This window comes from Onychomys torridus, chromosome 19 (genome assembly GCF_903995425.1).
Source record: "Onychomys torridus chromosome 19, mOncTor1.1, whole genome shotgun sequence".
NCBI lineage: Eukaryota > Metazoa > Chordata > Mammalia > Rodentia > Cricetidae > Onychomys > Onychomys torridus.
In genome coordinates, this window is record NC_050461.1 from 31,058,877 (window position 1) to 31,083,435 (window position 24,559).

General features: G+C 42.6%; 1 protein-coding gene across 2 annotated transcripts in view; it reads right to left on the reverse strand.

Moving 5' to 3' along the window:
• Positions 1–369: 369 nt before the first annotated feature.
• The window catches only part of Stx7 (syntaxin 7), a 39,427-nt gene continuing 15,237 nt past the window's right edge, over positions 370–24,559 (reverse strand). For both annotated transcript variants that reach the window (XM_036169094.1, XM_036169093.1), the window contains exons 3-10: positions 12,674–12,743; positions 10,340–10,433; positions 9,544–9,681; positions 8,778–8,830; positions 8,075–8,171; positions 6,839–6,911; positions 4,568–4,650; positions 370–1,643 (exon numbers count right to left, since the gene is read on the reverse strand). In XM_036169094.1, the coding sequence (XP_036024987.1) occupies positions 1,551–1,643; positions 4,568–4,650; positions 6,839–6,911; positions 8,075–8,171; positions 8,778–8,830; positions 9,544–9,681; positions 10,340–10,433; positions 12,674–12,743 (701 nt within the window). In that variant the 3' untranslated portion in view covers positions 370–1,550. The remainder of the gene's footprint in view (positions 1,644–4,567; positions 4,651–6,838; positions 6,912–8,074; positions 8,172–8,777; positions 8,831–9,543; positions 9,682–10,339; positions 10,434–12,673; positions 12,744–24,559) is intronic.

Here is a 24,559-nt window from a genome sequence, read left to right on the forward strand (position 1 = left end):
GGGACATCTGGAAGAGAAGACCTTGCGGGACCAGGCCTGGGGGGCTGGCACTGACCTGGCGGCATTTGCATGAATTCTCCATAGACCACCCATTCTAATGAAAGTGGTCTGACTCAGACACCAGAAAACCTTGTTGTTCCAATCTTTCACAAAACATTTTCTATTATCACTTTTACAGAAAAAAAAGTTCTGCTGACATGTGAATCAGATTCTACTTATTAGTAAATAACCCATTTGATACTCCAAAGTTTAAAATTTCAACCAGTGACCCAGAAATATGAAGGACGTCCTACCACAGGGCCTTTGCTTCCTGCAGCAGCAAATGTGAGGGGAGCCCAGGTTCCGCAGACAGAGTCCCAGGAATCAGAATTAGCAGACATCTCTGAAATCATCTTTATTCTGCTTGCAAGGATACAGTTACATAGTTACTATTTCACTTGTTCCCATTTCAGTGTTGCAGAGCCTGCCACATTAAACAATGCCTTCACTAGCAAACTGCGATATAAGAACAATATAAAACACAAACGCTAAACTAAGATAGCCCCCTTTACAGCATTCGGATTAGTGCATTAAAACACTGATTTAAAAAGGCAAGTGAGTTTATGGGCAGACATCTGATTCTTATTCTAATGAAGGATGATAAAAAATGGCACTCTAAATAAACTGTAAGTGTCAAAATTAAGCCCCAAACCTGTGACTGTGGGAACGTGACTTTGTGATGATGACCCAAAGATACACATCTAATCAGTATTCTGCAGAACACAAAGCCAGACAGTATGAAGGTTGTTCGGTGCAGTAAAGAAACTGGAATTTTTAGCCTCTACACAGAATAGATATTGGTATGGATTTTTCAGGTACTTCCTCCAAGTTACAGCAAACATTACAGTTACTATGCTTTGCTTAGTACACATCGGATTAAACAGACCACATGTAAAAACAATCTATCCTTACTGTCCTTACGATGCAATCCATAGCAAAGGTATATATACACATTGGGAAATGGTTCACAGACCTTATTCAGAGAAGACAAAAGTAATCCAATAATGAAAGATCAATAACGTTCCCCATGGCTGGGGACCACAGGGGGTAAAACGTCCCACAAACATTTATGTTAAGGTTTTGTTAGGGAGAATAATTGCTGGACAAGTCAGATTTAAACCTGAATTTTTAAAAATAAGATAGCACAAACTGGGTTCATGTTACACAGTGACAAAGGTGTAAGCAGAGTACACCTACCAATCGAGTAATCCCCCAAACTCAGTCAGACAATATAAATAAATTATAACCGAAAGTCATATACAATGTGAGCAAAACCTGACAGCCACTGAACTAAAAAGACGGAACTCATACCAGCGACGGTATTTAGAAAAACCTTCATATTAGAAAACACCAGATCGAATCCAAAAGAAGCTCCTTCCCAGTGAGAATGACAAAGTACGGGACCATCCTTTACACCACAGCCTTAAAATAACAATAGTAATAGAAAGTGATCACGAGGATCGGCCTACACAACCCAGACAACGTCATGCAGCGGTCCGCTCCTTCACGACTCAGCCTTTCAGTCCCCATACGATGAGACAGATGATCACAATTCCGACAACGAGGATAAAAATGATGATGCAAAGCGTTTTCCTGGATTTGCGCTGCAGAAGCAAGAACAAGATTCAGTGACAGACTCAGTGATTCCACAACAGCTGAAGGTAACTCAGTTCACTCTAGTGATAGTTGGGAGCCCTTGTATTCGGGGCTGTGAATTTTCTTCTTAAAACCCTTGACAAAACACATATTGTTTTTCTTTTAAAGAAATATTTTTCTTGAGTGAATGTTATAATTCAAGGAGTAATTTTTTTTTTTTTTTTAATTGAGGTAGTTTTCCTGGTTGAACTTAAGAAAGAAAAAACTGAGCCTGGAGAGATGGCTTAATGGTTGAGAGTACTGACTGCGCTTCCAGAGGACACAGGTTCAATTCCCAGAACCCACATGACAGTGCACAACTATCTAATAACTCACACATGTGGTACACAGGTATATGCAGGCAAAATACCAACACACATTGTCAGGACACTGTCCAGGAATTCTGAGTGCTTGTGAGAAAATGCCAAGAAAACAAGACAAGAGTTGTATGACCTTAGTTTCTTCAAAACACATGGAATTTTTCTTGGAGTGTGTTTTCATGTTCCTCCCAGGTACAGCATATAAGAATGAGTTTCCTTTAGATTATTCATTACAACAGGCTATTGTTATTTATTCAGATGCCTCTATGGAAAAACATGTTTTTTGCCATGTGCAGTTTGTCCTTGTGATTGGACACTTTGCTCAGGCGGTGACTCTTCTTAATCCTCAAGTTTGAACTGTTTGATGCTCTGAATAAGTTGGCTATTGCATGAGACTTTAGTCCATGCCACTTTTAGGCTCCATTCTTTTAGGTTTAATCACCGTTAGAGCAGTAAAACACACATAAAATAAAGAAATAAAATTTACCCCAAAATAAATAATAAGTAAAGAAGTAAATAAACAGAGAGAGAGAGAGAGAGAGAGAGAGAGAGAGAGGGAGAGAGGGAGGGAGGGAGGGAGGGAGGGAGGAAGGAAGGAAGGAAGGAAGGAAGGAAGGAAGGAAGGAGAAACCGTGTCAGGCACACACTGGTACAGTGGCAAAGCATTTGCTTGGTATGCCAGGCCCTGGGTTAGGCCCCCTGTTCTCTCTCAAACCCCAATAACACAAAAGAAGAAAGAAAGAAAGAAAGAAGAGGTACTGGTTTGAGTAGTAGACTGATAATATCCAGGCATGAGGGTAAAGGACAGCCCCCAAAGCAGCAGTGTTATATGGTGTCAGCTACACAGTGGTCTGCCTGGAGAAAAAAACATGGTACTAACTCAGGTTTTCAGGTTAGAGAAGAAAGTAAAAGCAATTGAAAATACCTAAGAAGTCACAATATGATAGTTACAAGGTCCAAGAAAGGGGTAATTATGCAGAACAACAAAAATCGATGTGTTAAGAGGGGATTCAAACGATGTGCTATGATGGTGTTCAGAGGTTCAGAACAGTCTGGCCTCATTCTTACTAAAAAAGGTCTACATACTGTACAATTGTTAATAGTTCACAGCCTTAATATCTGTATAGTATCTGAAACATGATCTGTAGTTCACGGATACATATGGACAATATTAAGGAGATTCTCTTGAGAAATAAATTTATATCTACTGAAAGTCTTTGCTGCATGCTGACACAGTATGTGATGATTGATGACACCCCCAGCTAATATAGTTCCCAGAGACTTTGAAGAGACCTTTCCAGTCCAAGGACCTTTGTCACCTCAGTCTGGAGGACCACTGACAGGAAAGAAAAGTGGTGGGTCGGGCAGTGGTGGCATATGCCTTTCACCCCAGCATTTGGGATGCAGAGGTAGTTGGATCTCTTGAGTTTGAGGTCAGCCTGGTCTACACAGTGAGTTCTAGGACAGCCAGGGCTACACAGAGAGACTGTCTTGAAAAATCAAAAATAAAAAAGTAACAAGGAAGAATGGGAAACAAGGGGGAAGGTGACCCAAGAGGTCGCTCCATGTGTTGGGCTGTCACTGTCACATTAGAGACGATCATGGGAGATAGAGGGCACAGCTTATAGATGGCATGAGAAAAACCAGAATGTTCAATGCATGGATTTTGTTTTTCTTCAGTGGGAGAATTGACACTGTTTGCCATCCAGAAGGATGTGAATGGATATGTTAATACCTGGTGATCTTTGCTATTCTGTAAAGCCAGCCCTCATGGAAACCACCAGAATTCTGGGCATTGTTTGTCAGTCAATAGAACTCATCTTTATGCGTATTACAAACCCCTAATCCCTAGGCCCAGACTCCTGAGCTCTGCTTCTTAGTCAATAGACCTCATTCTGTTTTTGTTTGTTTGTTTGTTTGGTTTGGTTTGCTTTGTTTTGGTTTTTCCAGACAGGGTTTCTCTGTGCAGTTTTGGTGTCTGTCCTGGATCTCGCTCTGTAGACCAGGCTGGCCTCGAACTCACAGAGATCCGCCTGCCTCTGCCTCCCAAACTCTGGGATTAAAGGTGTGCACCACCGCATCCCGGCCTTAGAACTCATTCTTATGTGAAAGTCACAGGTGCTTGGCTAAAGAGATGCACTTTGACATAGCCATGCCTAAAGCTTTGCTGTGGTAATTCTCAGGTGGATACTTTCCCCCAAAGTTTCACTGTGTTTAAGTATGTGAAAAACAAATTGCTTAGCATCAGACTCCAGAAGTTTTTCATGCAGCACCGGCTAAGTTGTGCTGACCCAAGTTCCATTTTGACCTTACCCAGACTGTTTCCCTGCCATCTGTGTCGCTTGCAGGGACCCCCACAATGGGAAGAGCTCGGAGGAGTGGTCTCTTGCAAGCCTCATGATTTCCTATCTCTGCGGATCAATGTGAGAACACGCATGCCCAAACCGACTTTAAATTGATTGGCATAGTTTTGATCCTCCCCTTCCACAGAATTCTACAGGCAGCACAGGCAGCCCCTTCAAGTATAAGTCAAAACTCTAAGTTGTAAGAAAATGCAGTACAGGTAACATTACCTGATAATCCGCTGCTCTTGAGAGCTGCTGGTTTGCCTGTTGGACATGCACCTCTGCACTTTCTACGTTGGCTTCTATGCTGTCTTTAAAATAAAATGCACATACACAGAAGAGAGTCGTTAAACGTGAACTGACGTGCTAACAATAAATCACCAAGATTAATTCAGCAGACATTTAAGGAAAAGGCGTAATCCAATCAATATGCAAATGCATAAACAAATGACCTTAACCATCTTCTCTAGTTCTACTGGACACAATAAAAGTACTGTCATTTTGCAAATACCAGAACAGCACCAGCACAAGCTGCTGTCAGTTTATAGCCTCAATGCTTACACTATCTCTTTTTTGTTGTTGTTGGAGCTGAGGACCGAACCCAGGGCCTTGCGCTTGCTAGGCAAGCACTGTACCACTGAGCTAAATCCCCAACCCCTATACTATCTGAAGACCAATGTATAAAACAGATCAGCCCTCTTCTCCCCAGGCCCAAAGACTTTGGTCATCACATAGGAAAAAGGCTTCCTCAGTTTCTCAAAGAACACTCTCCTCAGGACCAAGGAAGTGCCCAAATACTGGAGTTCAGGCCTTTGTACGCTTATTTCATCGAATTGTCCTGTTAGTTCCTAGTGTTCCTCAGCTTTGTGTTTGTTTCTGCAAATGCAACCCACCTCAAATCATTCACATAAACCCAAGGCTCTGCCTACTTTGCCTGGTACAGTGGCCAACTTCACAGTACAAATCTGATAACTTTAATTTATTCTGTTTTCATTAACCTAACTGCAGTCAAGTGTAGTCCCCACCCAGGACCCACAGGCCTTCAGGGTGGCACCCTCCTTTCCACTCTGTTGTAACCTGGAGGTGGAGCAGACAATGATCTGCAGGACTGGGGACTCTCAGTTTTAAAGGCCACATTGGTGCCACATTCTTCTAGCCCTCCTTGGTAGCAGACGTTCAAAGACCTCATAGCTTCTTCCGTTCTTGAATACCGTGACCCCTGACTTAGTGATGTTTTCAATTCTTCTCTTAGTGTCACAGCTGGTGACTGCGTTATTCAGCGGTAGACTCTTCTGACTAATACCCTGGTCTCTCTACAAATCGACCACTTCCTCTGTGTATGTGTGCACATGTCCAGTGTGGACATACTTGTGCACATGGGTGTGGAGGCCAGAGGTTGACTTCAGGTATCTTCCTCAGATGTCTTTCTCACTACTTTTTGAGACTGAGCCTCTCACTGTATCTAGAGCTCATTAATTCAGCAAGACTAAATGGCCAGTGAGCCCCAGGGATGTTCTTGTTTCTCCCTGTTTAGTTCTAGGATTAGGACAAGGGTAGCCTGTGCCCACACTATGCTCAATCTTTTTATGTAGGTGCTAGGGATCTGAAATAAGGTCCTCACGGCTTGTGTACCCACCTATTTTACTAACTGATCCATCTCTACCACTAGTGTGTGTGTGTGTGTGTGTGTGTGTGTGTGTGTGTGTGTGTGTACACATGCACAAGCTGTATGTGTGCATGTGTATTTGGGTACATGCATCTGTGTATACAGAGGCCAAGAAGGACGTCAGGTGTCCTGCTCTATTGGTCTGCAGCTTACTCCTTTGAGAGAGGACTTCTCAGTGAGCCTGAAGTGTGCAGGGAGCAAACCTCAGAGATCCTGCCTTTGCACTTCAGAGTTCTAGAGCTAGGAACATCTGTCGCCATACCCAGCTTTCTTTTCTGTGGACTCTGATCTCAGATCCCCATGCTGGCACATGAACTCTCCCTCCAGCTCCCACACTTATTTTTAAATGACCTTGTCTATTACCCCACCCACCCGTTTCCATGGTTACATCCCAATCTGAAAGCTTTAATGCCAGGGGTCTCAGTCCCCTAGCATCTAAATGAGCTACATGAATCTATTAAAAAACGATTCGGTAGTTGATAGCACAAGTGACCAGGCAAATAGCTATTTCCCATAAGACAGACAGTACACACAATGACAAACACCAAGAGACCCCCAGTCTCAGTGTGACAGCAGTAGATTTGAGTAAGAATGAAACTGTAACCCTGGAGCAGGCTAGGAGGCCCCACGGGGCCTTACAGCAGCTGGAGGCCCTCGATAAATTCCATCCTTGGGATTGCAAACAGAGGCCAGGGCAGCAAACTGCAGAGATTAAGCCTTTGATTTCAGAGAGCCCAGAGACAGTAAGGAAGTGGTTTCTTGCTTGAGAAGCGGCTGCAGGGGAACTGCAGGTCACTTGCTCCCACTTCGAAGTCCACAGCAGCAGGACTTACCAATCACATCTCCTTGTTCATGAATCATCATCCCCAAGTCTTTAAATATTTCATTAATGTCCATAATATCAGCCTAAGACAAAAAGTGTACATTATTATGCATTATTAGGAATTTGGTCCCCACTCCCACAAATGAGGAAATTCAAAAGAAAAGGAAAGGAATAAATTTACCCGCACTCAGACATATACAAGTATGCATGCAGAAGTAATATATTAATCTTGGGAACATTAGAAAATATACCACTATAAGCAATCCTAACCATCCTCAGGATGCCACTAGTTGTCCAAAGTAAGTCTGTGACACTCACTGCATCAAGTGAGGAGGATGAAAATTGAGGACCTATAACACGGAAGGCCATGGGTTACTAGGTCCAAAACTGGTAAGTTTTCTTGTCACAGGCAATATTTGCTTAGAAGAATATGAGTATTCTTATATTTCAATAAGAAATTCACCCATCAATTTGACAATTTCAATGAATAAAACATTAGTTATAAATGTAAAGCCCTACATTAATAAATTTGAATACCCAACAGACTATAGTGAAATTATAAATGTCATTGGTGGGTAAACAAACTATAAATTTATTGGCTAGAGAAATTATAGCTTTACTTTTCTTCAGTATATACCTATTTATTTTTCCCAATTAAAGATACTCTTTATTTGTGTAAGGAAGTTTGCACACCTATAGTGACTTTAGTTTCTCTTTTTATGAGGACAGAATGTGAAAATTAACAGTTATCACAGTGCCTTGGCACATGGAAGATGCTCAGTGAACTGTAGCCACTGGAAGCCATTATTAGCCCACTTCTTAGGGGCCAGATCACTTCTAACAAGAAGGACAACTTAAGACATCCTTCATCTCTGTGTTACAGTAGACACCCTAAAAGGAAACATAGTTTTTGTTTTAATGTTACTGTAAAAGACTTACTTGTGGAGGGATGGTGGGTATGCTGAAGGGTGTTAGTTCCCCAGATTCCCCAGACAGACGTTTATTTCTAGAATGGTATTTTCTCAACACTAAGGAGAATTGTGAGTGATTTAACAGTGTGGAAGGAATATGGCTTCTCACTCTAGCACCAACAGCATCATTTCTTAAACCGGAGTTATTCCAAATTCTATACTAGAAATTTCACCAAACTGACAGATATTCTTAGAGTTTTCTTCCCCGGCATTATTCAGGTCTGTGAACATGCTCAAAGAACAGAGTAGCAGTGGGGCACAGCTGTAAGGCTTACTTCCAGCTGCCGGATTGAAGACTCTCTCTCATGAATAAGGCGGAGGTCATCCTCTGTAATTTCTTCATCTTGGACCTGGACTTGAGGCTGTATTTGACTATAAAAACAAATACATAAAGAGGACTTATTATCCACTAAATGGGACATTTTGATCCTCAAGACCAGAATATTGTTCACTTAAAAAAGTTTAAAAAGTCAGGCATGGTGGTACATGCCTGTAATCCTGTAAGCTAGACAAGCTGAGACAGAAACATCTAGAATTTAAGGCCAATCCTGGCTACACAATGAATCCCAGGCTAGCCTGGACAACACAGTGAGATCTTGTCTCCAAAGAAATCTCAAAAAATAAATAAAAACTTCTAAGTATAAAAAGATATTTTACCCAAATTTTACCTCATTTTCATTACACTCATGGTTTCATCATATATGTAATACTTAAGTATTACAAAGTATACTTGGTAACTTCACATTAGAATATTTTATTCTTAAAATTAAGTAAATAAGTTTATTTGGGTGATCTAGTTACAAATTACATAATAAATACTTTATAAATATTTAATATTTCCCAAATTTACTATCTATTTATAAATAATAAGCCACTTATGTTTACAATATAATAAAAGCTCTCTTTCTGTTTCATGAACTATAATATATAATACTTGAAAAATTATCTTTTGATTTATAATTTTTTTTAACTTCTTACCTTTCCCAGGAAACAAGATTCTTTTCTTTTGAGCTGTCTTCAGGAAAACCACCCTGAATAATTTAGAAGATAGAAAGAAAGCAAGAATGAGGAAAAGTAAACAACACTCATAGTTCCCTTGAAGATGGCCTAACTGTCTGTATTTTGGGTGAGTTCATGTGTGTGCATACATGTGAGTATGTGCATACATATGGGTGTGTTCATGTGCAATTGGAGCAGGGAAGGATAAATTCTGCTTAAGTAATGACAAAATAATATCTGAAACTGACGAGGAAGGAATTCGCTATTTACAAAGACCACATAATAAGTATAATTTAGCTAATACTTTATGTCATTATGAAACCTCTATATTAAAGAGTGAGACATCAAGTAATGGTGGATCCCGTGAGAATTTAAAACTAGATTAACTCAAAAAGTTTCCAGGCTCATATTCATTCTCCGAATCCCTTGGCACATGCCCTGAGTTCATCATTGTACCCTGGCACACACCCAAGCACCAAGCCGCAAACCAACTTGCCATGAAAAGACCACCCGGACTTGACCTCTAACCTTTGACAAAACAGGTTTTTCTATTTTTATGTAGTGTGTACAATGCTATTTGCTCCATGAGGAGTAACTACAACAATATACAACATTATTCGTCTTAAAACCTGAGGAGACATCCCTGAAAACAGTCACAGATTGAAGAGTGACACAGACATCTACAGCTTCGCACCTCAGGATGATGCAAATGCCATGCCTTGACCACATCACTCTTCATACTCACCGATACCCTGGAGCTGGCTCTCACTCGGGCAACAAACTCTTTCTCCCTCTCAGCAGCTTGCCGCTGGGCCTTCTGAAAGTTTGTCAGCGATGTTGTGAATTCCGCCACTAATCTGTCCTTCTGTATCTTTCTCTGGCGCTAGAGGGAAGGGAGAGAAACAGGGCTGCTGGGTCAAACTGAGAAGCTCCCTGGGATCTGCACCAGTTGCTATGTATTTGATCCTGAAACTGTCACTCAGTCTCCAGTTACAGAGACAGTCTGATGGACTCACAGGCACCCTTCAAATGGGCTCAAACACTTGCACTTTTGTCTTGAGGAGAAAGGCCTGCCTACAGGACTTCTCACTTTAGACTTTCGTAGTGGCTGATAAATGGGTCAAGGCCTTAATTTTAGGTAATTCCCCCTTTTAGGCAAATAAAATCTATACATACATTTATAAAAAATAACTTGCCATAAGTAAGCAAGGAGCTAACTGTGCCCCCAGGTATGCTGGGTGTGTATGGGGGCGGGGGGAGGACAGCCCCGCAAATCCAGGAAGCAATTACACAGGAGGCATTTTCTCAGTATGCACTTAATTATGGGTCAGGCAACTACATGGAAATAATTTCTGCTTTATGAAAGCACATGATACTACCTGAACAACTAAATACAGTTTTGTGTTCTTGTAACTAATCTCAAATACAATTTCTTTGGTCACCTGGACTTCCTTTGTAGCATCACAGTTCAAAGATCCGACCACGCATTTAATTTCTTTTACATTCAGTACATCAAAACACACATCTGACAGCCGGGTTACCTGCTCACTGGGGGTGGTAGGCAGTGATCCAAACTCCTTAATGTACTTATCTGTTTCTTTCGCAAGCTGGTTAGTGTACTGCTGCTTCTGCTGCCTAAAGTGAAAAGAAAAAACAAAAGGAGAAACAGAAGGCAAAACCACATCATAGCCAAAGAACTCCGGCACCTTGTGTCAGCCCTAGTCAAAGGCTGTAGAAGAACTAGTTCTTTTGTCTGGGTATTCATAGTTTCAAACTATCAACTGTGAAAGTACTCATTGATTACTCAACTGGCTGTCAACTTCTTCTGCCAAACCAAGTCTTTAGGTTCTATTTTTTTTATAAATATTAAGAACTATGGCATAGAAAGGACTTCATTCACCCAGAATAAGCACACTTAGAGAAAGAAATATGAATTATTATTACCTACAAGTAAAAATCATTAGCTATCAATGAAATTGACTCCTGTGAGAAGGGCATGGAGTCAGGACAGTGCTGGCTGTCTGGTCCTTTATATCTGAGAGGCTGACAATGTGTACAGCTCTTCTCTGTGTCTCCCCTGGGAGGGCATCTGAGGAAGAAGGACTATTTGTTCTTGTCCAGTTCCCAGGTGTGAGGTACATCTTGTAAGTCTTATTTCTTTATGTGAACACTTATGTTCCACAAACACAAAGATGGAGGAGAGTCGGTGACAGTACAAATTTACCAGTAGTTAAACTTGATGGAGAAGATCTAACAGGCCTTCCTTATTAACAGACCTGAATACAACAAAAGGGGTAAATTACACCTATACCTGCATTTTCCTAGATAACTTATAAAGAAAAAAGTACGAATTGTAATGAAAAATTTGATACCCAACAATACAGTCTTGCATTAAAGGGATGCTTAGGCATGATACCAGGGCCTCTCTTGTACATCCCTTCTGTTACACGTGGACTGCCAGTGAGGTTCACAAGGAAAGGATGCTCAGATGTAGAGGCCGGCATAGAGCTAGTGAGGAAGAATAATGGCCAGCTCCTAGCTCTAGAAACCAAATGCCCATACTTGGACCTGCTTCTCTAAGTCTCTGGAACAGGAGAGTCAAAGTTCTCAAAAGGCAAGCTGCACAATCACATCTATAGATTCAGAATTCCCGCTGTTAACTTCACAACAATAATGTGACTATTTAGTATGTACTTCCATTGCATTGCATTTCAATGAGTGATGGTGTCTTAGCTATGAGTCACCCCCAACGTCCATTCTATTGTAGAAAATAAAACATAAACTACGGAAAACTACAAATACTTCAAATGGTACTTTTTAAAAAACATGAGTTTCTATTATATATCTTTTTATATCGTCTTTGTACTTTTGTTCTAGCTAATTGTTGTATGGAGATAATGCTGTGTGTACATGTCTGTATGTTTGTATGTGTATGTATGTGTCTGTGTATTTGTATATCTGTATGTGTATGTGTGTGTATTACTCTGTGTGTGTGTGTGTGTGTGTGTGTGTGTGTGTGTGTGTGTGTGTGTATCAGTTGTAATCTGTAGCTATTAAAGTACTGAGGACTTAAGAGGTTCTGGCAGATATTGGGCATATCACCAAGGCTCTGAAAGAGAGATTTTCCTTACTAGAAATGGTTCTATATATGAACATCACATTTTACAAAGTTCAGATGAGAAAAGATGAAGAATACTATAAAATCTATAAAACACATAAAGCACTATTATTATTCCTACTGCCATATTTACTGAAACATATGTAACTTCTGTGTGTGTGTGTGTGTGTGTGTGTGTGTGTGTGTGTGTGTGTGTGTGTAAGTTTTGAGACAGAGTCTCACTGTGTAGCCCAGGCTGGTCTGGAACTTACTCTGTAGCCCAGGCTGGTCTAGAACTTACTCTGTAGCCCAGGCTGGTCTAGAACTTACTCTGTAGCCCAGGCTGGTCTAGAACTTACTCTGTAGCCCAGGCTGGTCTAGAACTTACTCTGTAGCCCAGGCTGGTCTGGAACTTACTCTGTAGCCCAGGCTGGTCTAGAACTTACTCTGTAGCCAAGGCTGGTTTTGAATTCTCAGCAATCCTCCTATCTTATTAATTTTCCATCATTTTCTCCAGTAGAAAGCCACCACAAAAGCAGATTCTCTTTTTTCTGTCTTAAAACAAAAAACAAGCAACAACAAAACCAACCTGGACAGTGGGGGGTGCACACCTTTAATCCCAGCACTTTGGAGGCAGAAGCAGGTGGATCTCTGTGAGTTCAAGGTCAGCCTGGTCTACAGAGTGAGTTCCAGGACAACCAGGATAGTTACATAGAGAAACCCTGTCTCATAAGATAAACAAAACAAAACAAAACAAACCCCAAGAAACAAAACTTACAGCTGTTGCCTCAATTCTGGTGAATCTTGAGGGGTTCCAAGTTGATTCAGAGTTTTTTGTATTTCCACGGCTGTCATAATAAGGAATTAATGAATAATTGTTAGAAAAGGTGCAGCCACAGAAAATGTTACATTAGAAGCAATAAGGTAATTAAATGAGGAAAGAAAGAAAAACAAAGGCATAATGGTAGATAATAATAACTGAAAAAGAGAAAAAGTAAATGGATTATTCTGTCTAATCAGTAGCAGCAACAGACTGATTTTCCAAGAGAAAACTGGGTGGGGACATTGACGTGTGAATCTGTGCTCATGACCCAAAATGGTAATCTCTTTCCTGTGCTACAGAGACTGAACCAAGAGTAGTACATGTAAGTTTTACTTGAATCTGCCAGCATAAAAGTTATGGGACAATAACTATGACAATGGCATATTTTACTATAACATAAAGTGAGCATTGCAGCTTTAAATGAGAAGTGTATAACACAATTAGAAATGTGATTTTCAGTCATCTGTGTAACAATCACACAGGTAAGGGTAAACTAAAGAATGCTAAAAAACCACAAGCAGCCTCAGCCATCCCGGAGAGATGATATTTAAGAGATAACCCTTCCACTGATAAATGTATTGTTTCAAACAAAAGCTCAAAGTCAGCATCAACACGGGATGAAAAGGCATTAGGAATCACGTGGGAGGATGTGGTGAGAGAGACACAAGTGTGTATTCACATCCAGAATCTTTATACGAGGATGAAATCGGACCAATTTAGACCATGGGATAATCTACAAGACAGCTGGTTGGTCTGGACTTGTAAAACCATCAATAATTCAGGGATTCTGTGTGTAACAGAAACTATCACAGCCCAGTACTGCGTGACCCAAGGACCTACGTTTCCAGACACTTGTGGTCACCAAACACTGTTCCTTGTCTTACTCCAGAGAAGATTAAAGCTATGGACACTCCTGGGAGTATGCCAGGTAAAAACACATTTTATAAAGGAGAATCCAGAAAAGTAAGAAATTCAGGGAAAGTGAGAGAAAGTTCCAAGACAGGGGAGAGTTTCCAAGAGAGGAAAAGGCCTTTGAACTTCCTTGTCTAGTCTTTACATGGCTATAGCAGCAACTGGACAAAGGCTGAGGTAACTGTTAAGCTTGGTTACTTCTCTAGACTATCAACAGCCAAGACAATAGAGGGCCCACCCACTAAGTTAAGGGATGTTGAAGCCTCATCCTCTGCCCATTTTTGACTTAGGCTTTGTTAGCTGGTGACATTGACTGGCTATAAGCTGTTAGTCCTGGCCAGTGTCACCATTATTAACCTTGCAGGTGTCTTTGATCACACATTTACATAATCAACTTGTAGCTTTACCGTGGCAGAGGCCTAACTCTATCCCAGCCACCAAGATATAGCTTCAGTCCTCCTTGGCTACCTTCTAATAGTTCTTTGTCTATGGATGGCCTGCACTGGTCTCATAGGTAGAAGTCTATTGTTCAAAGCCATCCTTACTCACCATTTTGTCTGCCATATACAGCTGCATTAGGATCAAGGACATGTAAAAGGACAATAGTGCTTTCCATGTGTTCCCCCAAAGTGTTCATGGGGCCAGCTGGCTGCCTTAACTGACCTAGAGCCCTGTTTGGACTATCTGCCTCCTTTCCTATGCATTCTCTCTACCTTTGTATACAAGGTGTGTTGTATACAGGTTACACTTAGACTCTGGTCCACCATCTGAGCAATGCTGTCATTTGATCCACTAGGGACTGCACTGGGCACAGGAACAGAGAGAGAGGGGGTGGAGGATATTGACTCAACCTCATTTTACAAAGACACAGATAGCCACAGAGACTAACTGATGTACAAGAAACTGCTTTTGCTACAGGAGCTGGGATTAAAATAGTGCTTTCCTGGCTTTCACATTATGTTTTTCAGTGTGATAGAAATACTGAAAGGGGTCATTTCCTGGTCTGAGTGTCTGGTCAACACAAAGGAGTCAAAAGTCAACTGTCCCTAACTTGAACAAGCAACGGTAAGAGGCCGAGCTGAGACTGCATGGACCCAGCACCCAACATGAGGTCCATTCACCACCAGGGATGGCAAGGCCCACTCTGGCCTGCTTTTGTTTCCTGTGGTGCCATGAACTAACAGAATGCTAGGGTCATCGTTTTTTGACACCACTATCACTACCTTCCTGTACCAAGGTCATCAAACGCCTTGATAGACTCAGGATCTGGTTTTGTACAGTTTTCCAAGCTAAAATGGCTATTAAATATAAAGAGTAAACACAGACAACAAAATGTATAGGAAATTGCACATTGCCTGCAAAAGTCTAAAATATTTGCTATTTGATGCTTTAATAGAAAAGCTGACATCCCTGTTCTGATTTATTAAATTATTAAATATTAACTAAATTCTGTATTCACAAGCTCCGCTCAGCCCTGAATGCACTAAGAACTAATTATGTTACTAAGTCTATCTGGCATAAATACTTAACAATGTTGCAAACTTTCCACAGAGGATGCTTGGGCATCAAGCTGAACCCCTATAATTTTCAGAAAGTTTGTGTTACTAGTGCTTGGGAGTCACAGGCTTGAGCAGACTATTCTTATCTGTTACATTGTTAATTTAGAAGCTGGATTACAGTTATTCTGCATTGCTGATGGACTTCTTTGTAGAAGACTCTATTACCATGGTGTTATTTTGTGACCCCATGGCTTCCACAGATGTCTTTCTCTTGGAGAGTGATGAGGATAATTGGCTAATAGGATTCCTTTGGCCCAACTCAGCCGATCATGCAACACGAAGATACCTGAGGGAAAATATGCCTTCAGGGAAAAGGCAAGACACTGCTAGGCTGATGGCAAGCAGGCTAGTGATCTGGAAAAAACAATGCTCCTCCCCATCTCTTGATGGTTCCATTTCAGTTTATGGTCTAGGTGGTTTTGGAATTTACAGGACAGTGGTATTTCATTTCAATTGGAATAGACTCAATTAAAGATAAACATGCTGCATAAATATTAAGGAATACTTTTCAAATTACAAAAGGAATTGTAGAAATTCCTAATTTACTACATAAGAGGACAATGTAAATCAAGACTTCTATGAGAATAGAAATACATAAATCACTTTTGCCACTGTCTGCCATTTTGTACTGTTTGTACTATTGCTCACTTCCAGGGAGGGGGCATTATGGAATATACAACATTTTTCAATAACCTAACAGCATCTCCAGCACATCCACCCAAAAGTGCTTTATTATTTCATCAAAAACAAGCAGCTCCCATTGTTGCTTCTTGTTGAGTACATGTGGATGTGCTGCCCTCCAGTGGACAAGGATATAAAAATACTTTATAATAAAGCTCTGAAGAGGTGCAGCCTGGGGGATGTGGAGGTCTTGCAAATATTTGACAAGGGAGTTGGGGACCACAGAGCCTGCTGTAACCCACACAGAGCACCTGCAAATAACCTCCAAACAGCCAAGGGCAGAATGTACCACCACCGTCTTCTAGCACAGAATCCAGAATGACAGAATTGTGACATGTCAGAAACAAAATGGTTGGTGAAACCCTGTGTGACCCTGACGATCTGATTCGGTCTTATACTCCACAGAGGATGGACAAGTCTTCACCTACCAGGAAAGGCCACCAGCAAGGGCACCTGAGTCAGCTTGGCTTGGAAATTTGATTCCACTTCCTGCTGCTGACTCTGGGCATTTACCTCATCACTCCAGCCACAGCTGCTTGGCACCCTCCTGCACTGAAACCACCCAATTGCAAGTTGTCATTAACTAAAAACAACATGGAGAAGCAGCTTGTCCTGGAGACAGTGAGAGCCAGCACATGGACACTAACAGAAGCAAGTGGTTGGTCAGTTTCTCCCATGAGTCAGAAGTGAACAGTAAGAGTATCCTTATTAGCCGTTGTGACTCATACTTTGAGGAGAATTCAGTAGCATTCATGTCTTGGTTAGTTTTAATGTCAACTTGACAAACACTAGAGTCATTTGGGAAGAGGGACTCTTAATTGAGAAACTGCCTCCTTGAGATCAGCCTAAAGGCAAGCATGGAGCACGTTTTTAAAAAGCAGTGTTTAATGTGAGAGGCCCCAGCCCATTGTGGGTGGTGCCATCCCTGGGCCGGTGGTCCTGGGTTCTATACAAAAGCAGTCTGAGCAAGCCATGAGGAGCAAGCCATAAGCAGCACCCCTCCATGGCCTCTGCATCAGCTCCTGCCTCCAAGTTCCTACCTGGTTTGAGTTCCTACCTTGGCTTTTTTTCAATGGACTGTGATTCAGGATATGTAAGTCAAATATATACCCTTTCTTCCCCAGTTGCTTCTGGTCATGGTGTTTCATCATAGTAATAGTCACCTTAACTACAATAATCTACAATATACTGCTGGAATTAGAGGTAATGATAAAGACATCAGCAGGAACACATCTTAGTTAGGAGGGACGAGTTAGCTGGTACCTGACAGTGGCGTGTACCCAGCAGCTGCTACAAGTGACATACAAAATGGAAACAGAACTAGAAAAAGCCTTAAATGTTAAAAGAGTCAAATCTCCCTTCATTACTTTCTACCTGTGTTACAGGGTGGTTTGGAGTATTAGAAGGAAATGTATGGGAAAAATTGGAAATGACCTAGATATCTATAAGAACGCAAGGCAGTAAGTTTGAAGGCTGAAATTCAGGTTCAATGTGGAGCATGCAGTGTGCAGGGAGTCTCACTTGATTGAAAATGTGTAAAACACAAAACGGTTTTATGGGAAAAGTCAAATGAACTTGGCTTATTTAATGTCGAGAAAACTGTGCTCTAATCCCCAAAAAGCAGATCACATGTGGGAAAGTTTCCAAGAGAACACGCACGCGCGCGCGCGCGCGCGCGCGCGCACACACACACACACACACACACACACACACACACACACACACACACACTGGTTGCTAAAAACCTAGTGTCCTCTTTTCAAAGTGTTTTATCTCTTGTCCTGTCCTGTCTTGTGACTCAGCACAGTGGAGTTAATTGTCTGGGTGGGTTCAAGCAAACCATGGAGGCCATTTCCTGGTGGAAAGGAAAGAGAAACCTTTTCCTCCAGAGGCCCAGTCCCTAGCATCCGGCCCTCTGCTGCCCAGCTGAGCTTCCCTGCAGACAGACATACCACCCTTCCTCTGTAAAGCAATCTCAGGTTTAGAACATGTCTAGGTTTCTCATCAGCTCCCCACCCCAGAGAGAAAGACAGGTAACTCAGCAAAGTACAGTTTACTGCTACACTGGATTAATAAAGGGTAATTCTGTGGATCTGGTTCTTAATAACAACTCAAAAGCAAGCCCCCCCTTTTTTTTTTAAACTGGATTTCCAGATGAGCAGACATGACAGGCTGAACCTTTTGGCAAGGATAGTCTGCATTCCTATGTTAACACATGCACTGGTGAGCTGCTCTGCTCTTGGGTAAATTGTTGAGTTGCTTGGTGAGGTCCTGGCTCTTCAGAGTGGAACAGGGTAAGAAGCCAACAGAGAAGGGCCGGGCTATGGGGATGTCCTACACCTTGCAGTGATCCTGCATTCTTGATATCAGATTGCTTCCTCCTCTCACCCACAGGAGACAGCCCAGATATTCTGTCGGAAAGCAGCAGCAGAGGACAAGCTGAGTCACCAGGTCACCTTAAGCACATATGGCAATGATTCCGAACCCTTACCTCTGTCCCAGTGTCTAAGCTGTGCTCACTGGCAAGATGCCATGCAGGTATTTCTAAGTTACTAAGGACAGATGTCTGCTTCCTTTAGGAACTCAGCAGAAGCTTGATTCTGAATCCTTTCCTTCCTATCCCCTACCATCCAGATGCACAGAACAGATGTGAGGGGTAGGGGTAGGAAATCCCTATAAATTTTATTTTCAGAGTAATGAAAATAAACTGAAGATTGGATAAACATAGGCCAAAGGAATAGAAATAAGCAGATACTGGGCAGTTAACCACATGGATGGGCAGAGAACCACATGGATGAACAGGGAACCCCATGGATGAACAGGGAACCCCATGGATGAATAGGGAACCATGTGGATGGACAGGGAACCCCATGGATGGACAGGGAACCATGTGGATGGACAGGGAACCCCATGGATGGACAGGGAACCCCATGGATGCACAGGGAACCCCATAGATGAACAGGGAACCACATGGATGGACAAGGAACCCCATGGATGGACAGGGAACCCCATGGATGGACATGGAACCCCATGGATGGACAGGGAACCATGTGGATGGACAGGGAACCATGTGGATGGACAGGGAACCATGTGGATAGACAGGGAACCCCATGGATGGACAGGGAACCCCATGGATGATAGGGAACCATGTGGATGGACAGGGAACCATGTGGATGGACAGGGAACCCATGTGGATTGACAGGGAACCCCATGAATGGACAGGGAACCCTATGGATGAACAGGGAACCCCATGGATGGACAGGGAACCCCATGGATGGACAGGAAACCACATGGATGGACAGGGAACCATGTGGATGAACAGGGAAACCCCATGGATGGACAGGGAACCCCATGGATGAATAGGGAACCATGTGGATGGACAGGGAACCATGTGGATGGACAGAGAACCATGTGGACGGACAGGGAACCATGTGGATTGACAGGGAACCCCATGAATGGACAGGGAACACTATGGATGAACAGGGAACCCCATGGATGGATAGGGAACCCCATGGATGAATAGGGAACCATGTGGATGGACAGGGAACCCCATGGATGGACAGGGGACCCCATGGATGGACAGGAAACCACATGGATGGACAGGGAACCATGTGGATGAACAGGAAACCCCATGGATGGACAGGGAACCCCATGGATGGACAGGAAACCACATGGATGGACAGGGAACCATGTGGATGAACAGGAAACCCCATGGATGGACAGGGAACCCCATGGATGGACAGGAAACCACATGGATGGACAGGGAACCATGTGGATGAACAGGAAACCCCATGGATGGACAGGGAACCCCATGGATGGACAGGGAACCCCATGGATGAATAGGGAACCATGTGGATGGACAGGGAACCATGTGGATGGACAGGGAACCATGTGGATGGACAGGGAACCATGTGGATTGACAGGGAACCCCATGAATGGACAGGGAACCCCTGGGTGGACAGGGAACCCCATGGATGGACAGGGAACCCCATGGATGGACAGGGAACCATGTGGATGGACAGGGAACCCCATGGATGGACAGGGAACCATGTGGATGGACATGGAACCCCATAGATGGACAGGGAACCCCATGGATGAATAGGGAACCATGTGGATGGACAGGGAACCATGTGGATGGACAGGGAACCACGTGGATTGACAGGGAACCCCATGAATGGACAGGGAACCCCATGGGTGGACAGGGAACCCCATGGGTGGACAGGGAACCATGTGGATGGACAGGGAACCACGTGAATTGATAGGGAACCCCATGGGTGGACAGGGAACCCCATGGGTGGACAGGGAACCCCGTGGATGGACAGGGAACCATGTAGATGGATAGGGAACCCCATGGATGGACAGGGAACCCCGTGGATGGACAGGGAACCCCATGGATGGACAGGGAACCCCATGGGTGGACAGGGAACCCCATGGATGGACAGGGAACCACGTGGATGGACAGGGAACCACACAGATAGACAGGGAACCACAACCAATGCTGAGTGAAGTAAAGGAGGAGGATCTGCTGTCACTCACAGAACCTCACTATGAATGGAGCATCCCCAGTCCAAAATCCAAATCCAAAACTCATTTTGGGCACATACACAATGACACAAGAAGAAAATTGCAAACCATAAAAATTTTCCCACAAAATCACTATAAAAATACTGTACACAATTATCTTTAGACCATGTGTTCAAGGTATATATGCAACATAATTAAGTTCCAACTTGAAAGAGGAAGAGAGAAGAGAGATTCCCCATCCACTGGCTAGTGCTGGGCAGTAAAGAACTGGGCAGCCTGCCAAGGCAGGTGGGTAGAGGCGATCTGAACTTAAATGAAAGGCTAACTGTTCTCTAAAAGGAGAGGAACAGCTTGGAAAGAGGTGGCTGTGTATCTTAGGACACTAATATTAAGGGGTGATCAAGACTTAAGAACAACCCTCCAAAGCCAAGACAATACTGAGAGGCAAAGAAGAAAGTAATTAAGACCGCCCCCCTTCCCTGAGGGGAGCACGGACTGGGAAAGAAGGGTCCTCGAGCAGGAAAAACAGTCATTTTCTTTTCCACACATCAACCTCCTGACCGGAAAATCAAAGTCATCCCATAGGATGACAAACAGGCACTGAAACTGCACAAAAGATGATCCTAAAATGTGGGAAGGAAGACCACAAACGAGCCAGAAGACCTAGTCAAATAATAAGACTAACGACGTTAAAACTAGAGGCCCTCAGGAAAGAAAGAAAAGGCAAATTCGGGACTCAAGTCTGAGTGAGCACCAGAGGAACTGATGTGCAGAAAGTGCCCAAACCCATCTCCTCTGTCCAGGATAGTCTTAGGCATTCTGCTTCCTTGGCCACACTTGCCTCCTTTGATAGCTGTAGCTCCTCGGCTAACTCTTATCTCGCTCACCCAGACTCCTGTCTTCATTCCTGATGATTTCAATACACAAGTGGTTGATCCCTTCCACTGCTCACCAAATGATTCTACCCTTGGGCCATGACTCCTAGGGTATGTCACATGCTGTGTGCCTCCTCCACAATTCCAGTGTCATGCCAGGCACATCACTTATAATCACCACCTCCTAGGCATCCAGCTTCTTCCCTCTGGCATGCTGGTTCCATAAGCCTGCTATCTATCAGCCTCCTCTCACCTTCCTTTTTACTGACCTTTTGATAAAACACACACGCTATAGTCTATCTACTCTATCTGCTCCCTGGCACACATCCTCTAGCCTAACCACTTTGCCACATCTAAAAGCATGCCCCGTCTGCCTCTGCACTAGGACTGGGAAGCCTCTGCCCAAACCCTCGTTCTAGCCATAGTAAAAGGCTTTATAACGGCCCGTGAAACTGACCTAACCGGGCACTGGCTCCTCCTCACCTCAATACCTCAAGTGAGCTGCCGTATGAATAGCCCTCTCCATGTCTTTCCCCATTTAAAACATCCTCAGATACTGCAAGGTGCATTCTGCAAATTGCTTCAATGATGAGTTCAAGTATCAGCTCAACTTTTAACTCCTCGGCAAGCCTACCTGGTTCCCAAGTACTCGCCTCATAGATACAGTCCCCCTCCAGCATAAAGTATGTTTTTGTTATTGCTATTGTTCAAACCACTTAATCTTTCCTTCTTTTCTCACTAAACATTCACTCTACAGATGCAAACATCTGTTTTACTCGCTGACCGACCTCTAGCATCCAGACTGTTAGCACACAATAGATGTTTCATATATAGGGACAAATTATACAGACATACACATTACACTCAGATACAATACGACATGATCTAAGCACATAGTGTTATATGCATCAGAAGTTTCCTGAGATCCAACACAAATCTCCCATAACTGTATGAACTTGAGAAAGGGTCTTAAGCATTCCAAAACTAAGTTTTCTCATCTGATAGACTTGATGGTAAAGTGTGATAACAACATTTTAAAAGCACAATGATACTTAACACGAGGCACAGAATTTAAAGTGCCTTAAATCTCTAGGTTAAGGTTGGGGAGATGGCTCAGTGGGTAAAATGTTTGCCATGCAAGCATGAGTCCCTGAATTCAAATCCCTAGAATACAGGTAGAGCATGCACAGTCGTACTTGTCTATATACCCACTGCTCCCATGGCAAGATGGAAGGCTGAGACAGGACAATCCCCAGAAGCTCACTGGCCAGCTAGCCTGGCATCTGCAACAGAGCAAAAACACCCTGTCCAGGTGAGCCCCTGAGGTTGTCCTTTGACCTCTACACTATGGGACATATGCCTGTACTTCTATACTTAAATATGAACACATACACACACGCCATATACATGTCATACACACACAAAATAAAAAACTAAAAATAAGTGATATACTAGATTAAAACAACAGATGTGGTTGGACATGCTATCATCTCAGCACTTTGGAGGCAGATGTCCAATAGGAGCCACATAGCAAGAATCACTTACTCTCAAACAAATGAACAAACAAACACAAAAAGAGTTTAGATACCTTCCAGAAAGACAATATAACTAAAATCAGCAAATGTTTCCTGACCAGCCTGCTTTAAATCCATGCCCAGCAGCAAGGCAATATACTGAGTTTTCCCAGTGAGCAGGCCTCAGTGGGCCTTTATTAAAGGCAAAGGCTTCTACATTCCCAAGGAGAACAATGGTCCATGGCTACCAGCAGATCTTGGATATGCCTTTGGGCATTCTCTTTGACTTCATAGGGGATGAAAACAAATCCATCTATAAAAATAAATGGTCATAACTCACATCACTAATTCATTACTACAGCCATGGTCTCTTCAATGATTATGATAACTATACCATAGAAGGAAATCTAGGAACAATATCTATTCATGTCTTGTGTGGGTTCTTCCAAAGTAACTAACATTATCAACTACTTTAAGCAAAACCCTGTTCGGTAAACACATAAAAGGCAATTATTCTCTATAATGAAAAATACTTCTCAGGCACTTGTAAAGAGAAAACAAGCAAACAGTTTTATTAAGAAAGCAAAGAAACAAGGATAAAAATTGTCACACTAATTCCAGGAAACAAATACTAGTCAAACCTAAAGAATAACAAGTCAGCTTCCAGCCAACCAAATGCACATGAGGCCATTGCACAAGTAACCACAAACTGTAATTTCATAAAAGGGAAGCAACACTGTAATTCCATCAGTCCCTGGACATAGATTATATTCATGGTGAATAAAGCTAATAATAACTGTAATTGTTTAAGTAAATGTAGCATCATATGGGTAACATTGCGCTTTATCTATGTAGATCTCCAAGTATGCATTCCTATAGACAGCATACATGTCAAGGTCCCCAACTTGTACACATACATGTAATCTTAAGTTAAAAATTCCATGAATAAAGGATTGTTAAAAGAGAGATGAAATACCCAATAATGAAACACATGAAGCTAGCAGATGCAGGAGAAAAAGTAAATAGTGAAGAAGATACCCTTTGCATATTATAACCTCATTTTCTTAAAAAAAATTCATGTAAATACTTTGGTGGATGAGACATTAAAACTTTTGTCTGAAAGACTAACATTTTAATGAGGATCACAGAGAAAATAAATAGTAATTATTCTTTGATTTTTCTGATAAAAGGCATTATAAAACCAAAACAAGCTGATGAGGAAATGATTAGAGAACAGATCAAATAAGACATCACCAAGGATGTACCGAGGCCACCTGAATGTCCCCAAAGGAGCCACCGGAAAGACAGCAAGCACAAAGGCCCTGAAGTGACAAAGGGTCACTCCAAGAAGGTGCAGAAAGAACCTGAGGTAGGTGATGAGTGGGCACAGGGGGCATAGTAGGATGTGAGCAGTATAGGGGTTCACACTTGATTACAGAGCCAAGAAAATCATAGATGAGTTTTAGAATGGGGTGGGGGAGGAGCATGGGTTGATCTATAGTTTTAAAAGTCTGCCTTGTCATGAGTGAGAAGACTAGGCAGGCAAGAAAGGAAGCAGAGAGAACAATTTGGAGGATGCTCTCATCTGAAGTAGTAGGAACAATGTGGACCTGGGTGGTGACAGAAGAAATGAAGAGAAATAAACAAGGTGACACACAGAACCAGTGGGCTGGATCCAACCAGGGAAGTCTAACAAATCAGAATGTAGGAGAGGTACCAAAGGGAAGAGAGTTCATGCTCAGGGCATTAGCCCAGAGATGATTCACATACAGGGAA